Source organism: Topomyia yanbarensis, chromosome 3 (assembly GCF_030247195.1).
Source record: "Topomyia yanbarensis strain Yona2022 chromosome 3, ASM3024719v1, whole genome shotgun sequence".
NCBI classification, from domain to species: Eukaryota; Metazoa; Arthropoda; class Insecta; order Diptera; family Culicidae; genus Topomyia; species Topomyia yanbarensis.
Genome location: NC_080672.1, coordinates 367067909 through 367080924, shown reverse-complemented (window position 1 = coordinate 367080924; position 13016 = coordinate 367067909). Strand labels below are relative to the sequence as shown.

General features: G+C 35.3%; 1 protein-coding gene across 2 annotated transcripts in view; it reads left to right on the top strand.

Moving 5' to 3' along the window:
• Nucleotides 1-13016, top strand: part of LOC131690847 (methylcytosine dioxygenase TET-like) — a 574639-nt gene that overhangs the window by 181040 nt on the left and 380583 nt on the right. Inside the window, exon 5 of one of the 2 annotated variants that reach the window (XM_058976912.1) lies at nucleotides 11372-11443. The exons of the other annotated variant lie outside the window; for it this stretch is intronic. Coding sequence (XP_058832895.1) covers nucleotides 11372-11443 — 72 coding nt within the window. The remainder of the gene's footprint in view (nucleotides 1-11371; nucleotides 11444-13016) is intronic. 2 annotated transcript variants of the gene reach the window in all.

Below are 13016 nucleotides of genomic sequence, written 5' to 3'. Positions count from 1 at the left end.
GATTCGCTCCAAGCAAGCGATGCGACCTGTAAAGCATAGTTTATTAGGTAGTAGTTCAGTTGGTTTTCAAGAAGTTTGCTCGAAAAATAAGATCTTGTTTAGTTTTTGGTTCTTTTAAAATCTGGGTAGCCGGCTACCGAGAGTATCCTATGTTTTCTAAACAAAAGCAATTTCACATCCACACAGCCGATCGTCGGAATATTGCCTAGAAAAGCCAATCTTATCTGCATAATGGGCCGGATCACTATTTATTGCGACAGTATTCTGACAAATTTCACTATTCCTTCTCGACGATATATTTATTGGGTTGAACACTACCGAGTGATAACACGTTATACAAAGAGTTATGATAGCTCTAGATGTTATAAATCAACGAAAGTATTTCCTATTTCTAAAATCGGATTGTTTGTGAAATACACGTATACGTACGATTATATCGAACATTGATGAAAAATACAGAGGATCGTTAACCTGATGCACGGGCTTGTTACCAATAACGGAACTTGAAATTAGATTCATTAAAACAGACGCGGCGAATTTTCAGTACGTATTGACCCGCGATCATCGATACTAGTTAAATTAAAGTCTTATTGGAGCTGCTTTCCGAACAACTTTTACGGTATCATTTTCTCGGCTAGATCTGTTCGCACACTCTCATTCGGCTACTGATAGCTCCCAGTCGTCGCCGGTCTAAGGACCAAATGTCATCAATAGACAGACTCGCGTGGAGGCATGAGATAGAATTGAAAGCTAACCAACGAAAATGACAGCAAAACGCTTATTCTTCGTGCTGACATAACTGAAGGTAATTGCCAACCGGTCCCCGATCCCTCTCGCGAATTGTAAATTCTCAAACCCTTATACATGATTGAAGTCATCATTCCACTCAAATAAGGCCATGTGTTTTCCCTAAGCACATTGAATGCTATGTGGATCAGTTCCCCCGTTGGTAAAGCAAAGCCACAGATAACAGACGTTTAGGCTAGAACAAAATTTCTTCAAAAACCTGTGTAAACTTTCAAATTGATAAACGTTGGAAATCCGTGTTTTACTATTGCCATCTGCGCAACTGTTTGCTACACGTGTTTGACAGCTGTACTCTAACTGCATTGTATCGATCACTGCGCCATCTACAAACGTTTGCCAAACGTGTTTCAGACGTCTGATTTATTCGGAATTTCAGTAGCGGGTATTTACACACGATTCAAATCGAGCCTAAACGTCTGTTATCTGTGGCAAAGCCTAAACAAACATAGAAATTAGTTTGCTCAGTCCAAAGAAAAGTTGGCCGACCGGCAGAGACGTGTTCCCTTACAGCGCCATCACATCAACGAACACCCAAAATTTACATGCGACAAAATATCTGCAATCCTGAATATAAATGAATCAAAACCTCTACTCATTTGCAATAAAATAAGAAAGTAAAAAAAAAACAGTTGAATATCCAACACGGCTCATTTTCAAAGATAGCACCGCCGATGAAACACCCAATAAAAAAAAATAGGTGACAAGAGACGCGGACGAAATTAGCTGAGCACCGACCGGCTGGTTTGCCACCTATTTTTCGGACGAAGAATTTTGGGCGACACCTGGTAGTCGCTAGTCGCTGGTGAAACGCCAATTGTTTGAATATGTCATTTCTTCTTATTGCCATATTTTTTCACTTTTCGAATCGAATTTTTTTCTCTGAAAAACCATTTTGCACTATTTTTATAATGTACACTGTGTTTCTAGATGTTTTCTGTGCACTTTTATTGTCCTTGCATCGGGAATCGACGGCCCGTAATGCGAGGAACAGATATTTTTTCATTTGCCGGAATTCGATTTTCACAAACTGTCACCACTCGCGTCTGTCGAAAATATGCCGAAAATAAGCCACTTCACTTTATATAATCATTGAATTGCACTGTTATTAACACTTTTGATAACCGGGAGGCAGTAAACTGTGCCGAAAATGATAAAAATTAACCGACTCGAAGGGAGCTCTACGAGAGTCAACCGCTCGCGACGAAGATACACACTCGAATCCCGAAAGGAGGTTAGATTTTAATAGAGAAAAAACTCAGAGAAACCTACCTTTTAGTTTTTTAAATGTCCCGCGTCGACTCTACAACTAGGCTTGATCTTTTATTAAAGTTTTAGCCGAAATCGTACTCCTCGTACACTTTTTCTTGAGAGTATTCTTTCACTCAAAACTTTAAAAATTTAATGATTACTCGCCAGTTGCGTAAATTGAGTTCTCCAAGATGAAAACACAAATCTTGAGCGTTTTTTCAAAACGTCATATCTGCAATGAGTTACTCTCTTTGTTTACTTTCTCTTCTGTTAATAATTCGGTCACTTTGACATTTATCCCTCAGCTCTTTGCATAATATGCTAGTTAAAACCACCGTCTTTCGATCTGTACTGTAAAATAAGTGAAAAGTGTTATAGTGACGCCGTAAAAATCGAAAGAGAAAGTATAAACAGAGAGTAACTCATTGCAGATATGACGTTTTGAAAAAACGCTTTAATGAGCTCGTGATGAATGGAGTTCATGTTTGACAATTGAATACTTTACGTAACGTCACAAATGAACTGAGTGTTCATTTTTGACAGTTCGCTTGTACTGTTTACACGAACTTAGAAAAATTCTTTACGATTTGCTTCGAGCGAATGTAGTCGTCCACAAATTTTTCTGAATCCGTGTAAACAGTACAAGTGAACTGTCAAGAAAAGTGAGGTTAACTGTGTCAGTAAAGAACCTAATTGTCAAACGAAGTTCATCCGGCTCATTTTGTGGAGTTATGTCGGTTGGTGTAATTCGACTCAAACCAAAACTCATTATTTTTTTAGATGTTGTTCTATTTTTTTGAATGAGCGTGATCCTTATGCCCGAAAACCACCCAGTAGTAGGCTAGAAAAAAAACGAAGTCATCATCTAGACGACCAGGCTTTGCACGTCTTTAAAATTTTCACCAGAAGCACAAAACTTTACTTTTGTTTCGTAGTTTTCGAAGATAATATTAGCTTGTTCGTTAAAGCATTGATTAAACCTGGCGAACGGATTGATAATTGGTAACAAAATCTGCTGAATCTTGTAAAGAAACACTGTGTTTAATTGATTTATTGCAGGAAACGAATCATTCGTAAAACAGTGTCCGTAATTGGAACCATAACAGCAGTATGTAATTTAGCAGTTATTAAACCAATTAAGGTATACAGTTTGTTGAAGTAGAATAAAATTAGCAGGTAAATTAACTTGAAAGTTAAACAACACATTTTCTCTTTTGGAACGACGCAATACGTGTGCCCTAAACTGAAATGCGTATATATCAAATACCTTCAAAGTGAGCTGTAACCTGTATTTTTATTACCCACAAGTATGTGACCATTTTCCTACATAACTACTTTCATCACCCGTGAAATACCATCGTTCGTCGGTTCAACATTCTACGAACGCGCAACGATTGACCATAGTTTACACACTGCGCAAAATTTACACCCGGGATTTTAGCCTTGTTCCAAGTCACTTTCTTATCGACATTTTTCGCCGAGATTGTAAATAGTTTGTCTTTATCTTGGCCCTTCCCCCTGATTCCTGATCCCACCCTTCGGAATCACACGTACACCGCCCGCTCGTATCATGTGTGCTGTGAGTGGCCGTCGGAGCCGACTGATGCCATGTGCTTTTTTTCAGTTTATCGCGACCGTGTTTTTTTATTTTGTATTTTATTCCGTTCCGTTTGCTGTTGTTTCGTCTTGCCTTGCGTCCCGGGCGTTTGAGATAAAATAAATTTATTTAGCATATAAATTAATCTTGATTTAATATTTACAATGAACCATTGGAAAGATAGCGGCGGCGTGCGCAATGGGCACTATTCTCGGGGTCGCCTTTCCGGTACGTGGCACACCGAGAGGAAAACATGGCCTACACACATTGCAAATGTGCAATCTCAGAAGATAAATTTCCATCCCTCCGTTGGTTGTTGGCGTGGGGCCGAGCAATGGCATCCACTCTTATCACAGAGCAAACTCAGCGCTGCTGCTGGGGCCACTAGCCTCAATCACTACTGCGTTGCTGGTGTAGATGGGCGTATGGCGTAGTGGAGAAGTGACGATATGCACTACTCACATCGGAGGTGTGGGTAAAATCGATAGCAACGTAAAACATTCCGCACGACGGCGTCCGAAGAAAGGCGACCGTCAGCGGACAGAATGCGGAAGCATCAGTGGGTGACGTGATTACGTTTTCCTCTTTTTTTGTTTATTATACTGAAACATTATATTTTTTTTCTAGCCGTCATTCAAGTTTGTCTAATGGTTGTTGGGTTGTAAAAAGCAACTTCCGGGAAACCGTGCACCAAAATCAACCAGCAGCATGAAAACACCGAAAAAAAAGAAACAAGATGGCCGCCGGCAGGATGCGTTCCACTCACAGGACACAGCTCTCGTGTCTCTGCTGTGATGAGGACGCGTCGGAATCGGCTTCGGTGGTGCTAAGCCAAAAATTACGACGTGACACACCCGTACTCCCAATGTCTGTCCCCGTTTGCGCTGAATGGCAGTGTAAATTTTACGATCCCCCGTTCCACCGAACCGACTGGCTGACAGGGGCTCTTAAAATCGCCATCGCAATAGAATTTTGTCGGAACGAACGAAAATTGCTTCATAAACATTACGGTTTCGGTGTGCGTCGTTACGGTGAGCCAATCCATCCGCCCCGGCCATCCTTGACTTGACGATCCTGTTTATGTTTTGCGATGCCCGATGTCCGAAATGGTGGACTGATTTTTACTACCGCCATCATCTTTGATGTTTTAGTCATTGCAAATCGCTGTTATTTTTTTATTAAGTCTTAGCGCGTGTTTCTCGCGTTGTTATCAAATGCGTCATCAGAGAAGGCTGTGGGGGAAATAAAAGAACTGCTTGTTGGTTGATTTGAAAATGGCCGAATGAGTGAAACTGACGTAGGTCTAATAGTTGTTACATCCTTTTTTCATTAATTATGCATCTCGAAACGAACTCTTGAACGGTTGTTTGACACTAAGCGTATTTATCTTTCTCGAAATTTAAGTCAAAAAGAAGCAACCATCGCAAATAGTTGGATCCGTTTCTGGTTGTATTGATTAATACTCCCAGCACCAAGCCTCAAAATTAGTGCGAATACTAATTTGAGTTGCTTCATCTTCACCATTCTCCAGCAGATCCTAAATAATAATATTTACATCCATATTTTTGAGAAAAGCCAATAACCATGCTGTGAAAATTCAGCTAAAGAGGAAATTCTGAACAAACCATCAATCGCCGATTATAAATCATAGCAACTTTTCTCTATCATAAAATGCAAACATCCATTCTCGGTGAGTTATGGTTTGTCCAGAATTTTCTCTCAAAGTGAATTTTGACAGTATGCTTATTGGCCCTTTTAAAAAAACACACGAGCACTCCAGTTTGCACATGTGTTAAAATCCCACAAGATTGAAAATTGGTAAATGTTGGGACAACCAAAACGGCGCTCTGAAAACACGGCTTTAAGGACGATTCAGACGATACATAAGCTTCCGTCAACGTCAACGGAAGGATAAGTTAAATACTTTTCTCTTGTGCCCGTTCACACATGCCGTACGTCAAAACGTTCCGTACCGTTGATGTTATGTGTGAATGCTTCAATTTAACTGCATGTAACTAATCTTAACGTTCCGTTGACGTTCCGTACCGGTGACGGGAGCCAGATGTATCGTGTGAATCGTACTTTACTCAGCCCCAGAGATTTTCCACAGGGCTTCCCACTGACATCCACGTCATGACAGTGACAGACGCCAACAGGTTTAAGCGCGCTTTTACCTGTTGTCAGTCAGTGCTTTTAACCTGGACCTTAGTGCCGATTTCTTTGCCCTCGCTTAAATTTTAAACCAGGCTTACCACTACGATTAAACCTGGTTTAAGCGTTAAGTGAGGATGAAATTGAAAATTAAAATTTGAAAATTCGTATATTTAAAAATCCGAAAAAAATATAATTCGGGAATTCAAAAATTTGAAAAATCGAAAATTCGATCATTTGAAAATTAAAAAAAACGAAGATTCGAAAATTCGTAATTCAAAATTTCAAATTCGAAGTGTGAATTTTCGAAAATTCGAAAAATCAAAGATTCAAGAAATCACAAATTGGAAAATTCAAGAATTCGAAGACTCGCAATTCAAAATTAATAATTCGTTATTTGAAATTCGAAAATTCTATATTTCGAGAATTCGAAAATTTAAAACTTGACGATTCGAAAACTCAAAAAAATAAGGAATTAAAAATTGGTGAATTAAAAAATTCGAGGATTTGAAAATCCGAATTTCCAAAGATTCGAAAAGTCAATTATCACAGACTTCAAAAATTCGAAAATTTGAAGTTCACAAAATAGAAAATTCGAAAAAGTGAAATTTCAAAAATTCAAGAATTTTAAAAATCCAAGATTTAAAAATTCAAGAATTCAAAATATCATAATTTGTAGTATTCCAAAATTCGATTATTCAAGATTTCTAAAATTTAAAAATTTGATAATTCGAACATTCTAAATTAAATTCAAAAATTTGAAAATTCAAAAATATAGGAAAATTGTAAAATTTGAATTTCGAAAATTTAAAACCGCGAAAATCCTAAAATCGAAAATTCGAATATTCAAGAATCCAAATTTCAAAAATTCGAACAGTCAAATACTTGAAAATTTTGAAATTCGTAGATTAAAAATTCGAACCATAAAATGTACAAAAATTTGTAATTTGAAATTACGAAAATTCAATTCGAAAGCTCAAAAAGTCGAAACTTCGAAATTTTAATTCGAACATTTTTGAAGATACGAAATTTGAAATTTGTGATTTGAAATTTGCAAATTAAAGTTCGAAAATCCGCAAATTCGAAAATTTACGATTTCGAATATTTCGAAATTAATAATTATAGCTGAAATTTGAAATTTCAAGTATTAGATACCTATGAAATATGAAATTTGAAATTTCACATTCAATTTCAAATTCAAATATTCGATGGTTCGACTATTCAAAAATTCAACCGACTATTCAAATTAAAAGATTCAAAAAAAAAAATCGAAATTTCGAATATTCGCCGATTAAAAGATTCAAGGATTACAAAGTTCGAAAATTCGTAAATTTTAAAATTCAAAGATTTGAAAACCCAAAGATTCGGAGATTCGAAGATTCAAAAATTCTAGAATCGGAAGGTTCCAAATTTTGAAAATTGTGAAGCTAAAAAATCCGAAAATTTGAATATCTGGAGATTCGAAAATACGTGATTTGATTTTTTTTTAAATTCGAAAAGTTTGAGGATTCGAAAACTCGAAAGTCCGAAAATCTGGAAATTCTGAACATTTTAAAATTTGAAACATTGAAAATTCGAAGATTCCAAATTTCAAAAATTCGAAAATAAGCATATTCGAAAATTCAATATTTCAAATATTGTCGCATTCGGAAATTCAAATGATCAAAAATTCGCAAATTTGTAAATGCAAAAATTCGGGAATTCGAACATTCAAAAATTTAAAGATTCGAAAATACGAAAATCCGACAATGCGAAAATTCGGGAACTCAAAAAATTCGAAGATGCGAATAATCGAAAGTTCGTATATTCACCGATTTGATGATTCAAGGATTAAAAAATTGAGAATTCAATGCTTCGAAAATTCGTAAATCGTAAAATTCGAAGATTTGAAAATTTGGAGCTTCAAAGATTTGAAAATTTTAAAATCCAATAGCTTCAAAATTTGAAAATTCGTTTCATAAAAATTTTGAAAATTCGAAAATTCAAAGATTCGAAATCCTAGAAATTCGGTACTTTTGAAAATCCGATGCATTAAAAATTCGAAAATTCGATAATATGAAAATTTGAAAATTCAATGATTCGAAAATCCGAATATTCGAAAATTCAGAAATTGCAAGATTCAAAAATTCGAGATAATCTTCGCAATTCGAACATGCTCGCAAATTCGAAAATTCGCTAATGCAAAATTTTGGCAATTCGTAAATTTAAAGCTTCAAAAACACGAAAAGCTTGCAAATTTGAAATTCCGAAAATTAGAAGTATAGAAAATTCTGATACTCGACAATTCGAAATTTCTAAAGCAAAAATATTGGAAAATTTGAAGAGTCGAAAGTTCGAGAATTTGAGTTCAAAAAATTAAAAATTCGTATTTTCAAAGATTTTAGGATTCGGAGATTCAAAAATTAGAAAAATCGAAAATTCGAAGTCCAAAAATTTCAAATGCAAAAATTCAAACATCCTAAAATGCTGAAATTTAATGATTCATAATCTCAAAAATTTGAACATTCGACAACTCGAAAGATCGATTATTTGAAATGTTGAATTTTTGAATCATCGAATTTTCGTATTTTTATAGGTTAGTATTGTTGCCGAATTATCGGATTTTCGATTTTTTGAATATTTGAATTTTCTTATCTTTCTATTTTTGTATGGTAGTATTTTAGAATTTTTGAAATTTCTAATTATTGAATCTTCTAATTTTCATTTTTGTGTATGTTAGTATTTTTGAATTTTCGAATTTTTGAATTTTCGAATTGAAAGTTCTCAAATTTTCGAATATTCAAGATTTCGAATTTTTGGATTCTCAAATTTCTCAATTATCAAAATCTCGAGACTTTAAATTTTGAAATTTCCGAATTTTCGCATAGTAATATTTTTGAATTTTGTAATATTTTGAGTTTTAAAGTCGAATCTGAAGCGGAACCTTTGAATATTCGGAATTCGAATTTTTAGATTTTTGAATATTTGGATTTCCGAATTCTCGGATTTTCGCAATTTCGAAAAATTTTAAAGACCGTAATTTTAGTTTCGAGTTTTAAATTTTTGGATTCTTTTCGATTTCGAATCTTCGAAAGATCGCTTCGAGATTTCTAAAAATCAAAAATTTGAATATTCGGAAACACGAAACAAAAATTCAAAAATTCTAGAATCCGAAAGTTCCAAAATTCGAAAATTCTAAAGTTTTAAACTTCAAAAATTTGAATATCTGAAGATTTGAAAATTCGTGATTTAAATTTTTTGAGAAATTGAAAATTCGAAAATTCAAAAAATCGAGAACTCGAAATCCGAAAATTTGGGAATTCTGCAATTTTTGAAATTCGAAACATTGAAAATTCAAAAATATGAAAATTTCAAAATTCGAAGATCCCAAATTTCAAAATTCGAAAATTTAATATTTCAAAAATTGGCATTAAGAAATTCAAAAGTTCGGAAATTCGCAAATTTTCAAATGAAACATTCGGGAATTCGAAAATTTAAAAATTTAAAGATTCGAAAATCCGACAATTCGAATATTCGAGAGCTCAAAAAATTCGAAGATGTGAATAAACGAAAGTTCGAATATTCACCGATGATAAGATTCAAAGATTTAAATAATCGAAGCTTCGAAAATTCGTAAATCATAATATTGAATTTGAAAATTCGGAGATTCAAAGATTCCGAAATTCTAGAATCCGAAAGTTCCAAAATTTGAAAATTTGTGATATGAAAATTTTGATTCGAAAAATTAAAGATTCGAAATCCTGGACATTGGGTACTTTTGAAAATTCCAACCAAAAATTCGATAATATGAAAATTTGAAAATCCGAAGATTCGAAAATTCGAAAATTTCAAACTTCGAATTCGAAAAAAATGTTCGCAAATTCGAAAATGTTCGCAAATTCGCAAATCCATAAATTCGGCAATTTGAAAATTTTAAGATTAGAAAATGGATGCTCGAAGCTTCAAAAATTCGAAACATTCGAATGTTTGAAGATTCGAAAATTCTGATACTCGAGAATTCGAAAATTAAAATATTGGAAAATTTGAAAACTCAAAGATTCGAGAATTTGAGTTCAAAATTTCGAAGTCCAAAATTCGTAAATGCAAAAATTCGAACATTCTAAAATTCCGAAATTTAATGATTCGTAATCTCAAAAATTCGAAAGCTCGAATATTCGAAGTTTAGGATTTTAGATTTTTCATATTTTTGAATGTTTGAGTTTTTGTCTAACTATCCGATTTTCGATTTTTCGAATATTCGAATTTTCGTATCTTTGTATTTTCGTATGGAAGTATTTTAGAATTTTCACAATTCTAATTTTCGAATTTTTTTAATGTTCTAATTTTTCGTTTTTTTTGTATTAGTATTTTAGTATTTTTGAATTTTCGAATATTTGAATTCTCAAATTTTCGAATCATCAAAATTAATTTTTAAATTTTCGAGTAGTAGTATTTTTGAATTTTGTGATATTTTGAGTTTTCAAAGTCGAATCTACGAGTTCTCAGATTTTTGAATTCGCAGATTTTCATACTTTCAAATTTTCGAATCTTTGAATTTTTGAATAATTGAATATTCGGAATTCGAATTTTCGATTTTTTAGATTTTTGAATTTTAGAATATTTGGATTTTCGAATTTTTGAATTATCGGATTTTGGAAATTTCGGAAATTCAAAAGATCGACATTTTAATTTCGAGTTTCGAATTTTTGGACTCTCTTTCGATTTTGAACCTTCGAATCTGTAAATTTTCACATTTTTAATTTTTCAAAAATGCGAAAATTCAAAAATACACGAATTCAAAAATCCCAAAATATAAAGATTCAAAAATTTGTAAATTCGAAAATTCGAAAACTCGAAGATTTGAGAATTCGAGAATTTAAAAATTCGAAAATCGAAAAAGTTTCGAAAATTCAAAAAATGTACAATTTTGAAATATGATATTTTAAATTCTGAAATTTGAAATCTTGAACTTGTTGAACATTGTATTTTCGAAAATGAAGATCATAAAAACAGCTCATGCTTAAAAGAAGGCAACATTTCTGATAAAAAGTAACTCAAAAGGTACTCAAAATCAGGTAATGCAAGGGATTAGAAATTTTAAAGATATCGCTCAAATTGGAATGCGGAACGAAAAATAAATTTCGATGAAAAATATAATATTTTACTACTTTCGGCATGCGAATTTTCTCGCTAGGATGTGCTGTTCTGCGAACCAATTCATTTTATAAAATGTTTTTGTGTTTTTTTTTAATGTTGTGTTGAGACGGTCGTGAATATCACAGCCTACTGTGAGCCATCAAGCCGCTCCATTTTGCTCCACCAGTAAAAATTGACTGTTTCTGAATTTCATTTGCCCAAAACAAATAGTTCTTTCATCATGTAGTTTGCACCATAGCGGATTAGCCGACCAATTGTAGTAACTCAGACAAACCTATTAGGTACCATTAGTTTTCCTCGTAGTCCCAGTAGCTAGCCGGTGTTGGTTGAATAGCTATATCAATAAGCTCGGTAGCTCTTCGAGTAGTACTAGTTTCTATGCAGCAAAAAATCACACATGGACGTATGTTTCTTTCTCTCCATCACATCTAGGTCGTGACGTACGACGCCAACGGACAGCCCATAACTGGAAAGCGAGGCCGTGGTAGAGGACGCGGAAATGGGGTAAGAAGCTCTTCATTCGCTGTTTTTTTATTTCTATCCTATTCCCTACAATGAAGCAAAAGTTTTTCAATTAAACCCCGCAAAGCCTACAAATCCCACTTACTCTCTTTCACTCTGTCAGGGTGGGTGTGGGTGTACGAGGGAAAACTTTGACTTACCATAAAAAGCGGCGTCTTTTTCCTAGTCCTAGTAGCTCCTACGATGGGTATCAGCTTAAACGGTTGCCGGCTTTTCCCTTCCCTGTGCTGGCTGCTGGCCTTTTTACGCTATACTTACTACACAGAGCTCGTAAAGGGAACAGGCAGGATCTGCCTCAACAAAAACCCCGACAGAAGTAGTCATCGTCCCGGGTGGCGTCGTCAAAACATATGATCGCATCTGTACCCATTCCGGGCTGTGAACACTGCCAATGTCATCCTCCATTCTGAAAACCGTTTTGTGCCGGTGTCGTCATCATCGTCGTCTACCGTCTCTAAGGGGATTCCCCGACTAGGTTCTACTACACACCAGTCAGTGGCAGTAGATATGCCCGCCGCTTGGAATGGAAAGAGAAAGTATAAAAAGTATCGGAATCAAAGTCAAACCGCAGACGTCGTCGTAGTCGTAGTCGTTCGAGATTTTCCCAGCCGTCCCAGCTTCTGGGCCGTAAAGGGAAAGAGTGAAAATTCTTTCCAACAGATAAACAGTTGTGTAGGGATCACTTTTCCCCCGGCTGGTGTGTCTATAAAAACACATAAAATCCGTATCCGTAAAATGCCATGCCAGTCAGCAGTGAGGAGGATAAGAGGAAAGCAAAGGATACATCCTTCTAACGACAACGACGACGACGACGACTTGGACGAAAACGACGTCCGTTCTCCCGCACTTCTTCAAACGGTATCTCCGTGCCGTATCAAAGTGCCCTTACACTCTCTTTCCCTGGTATGATGAAGCTAACGGTATGGCACACAGGGCAGATACGATGATGACGATAGGATGATAGGAACACGGTTCTGAAAGATTCGTGGCACAATCCGGCTACCGCACCTCACCTCACCCTTATACCGTACCGTGGCACGAGGGGGGAGGTCGGTTAAACGCAGCCACTGCTCCTTCTGATCCGGACGAGGTGCTGGAAAGGCTTTGAAAAGTTCATTCTGATACCGACCATGAATTTTGAATGGAAAGAAATTAAACTTCTTCTTACAGGCTGAGGATGTTCGTCTGACTTGGTTCGACGATAGAGGGGGTTACAGGGAAGAGGTGCTAAGCTGAATCGACTTGCTTAAATATAGTTATGCCTCTGCTACTTTTAGGACACACAGATAAGCTGGATAGGGAGAAATGGGTAAAATTGTATCTGTTACAATAAAAATCACAGAATGCCGAAAGGGATCACTTGGAATGTTCAAACTGAAGGAAGGTAGATGTGATTTTTGCTGTGAATCAAATCAGTGAAAAAAATGCAGTGTTGAAAGTGAAAGTGATACATCGCCTGTTTGCTAAAGGTACTGGTACTTACCTTCAATACCTACTATTTATAACTTAGTTGATCATGCTACATTTCTGTGGTTCTAAAAGAGTGGCAATCAGA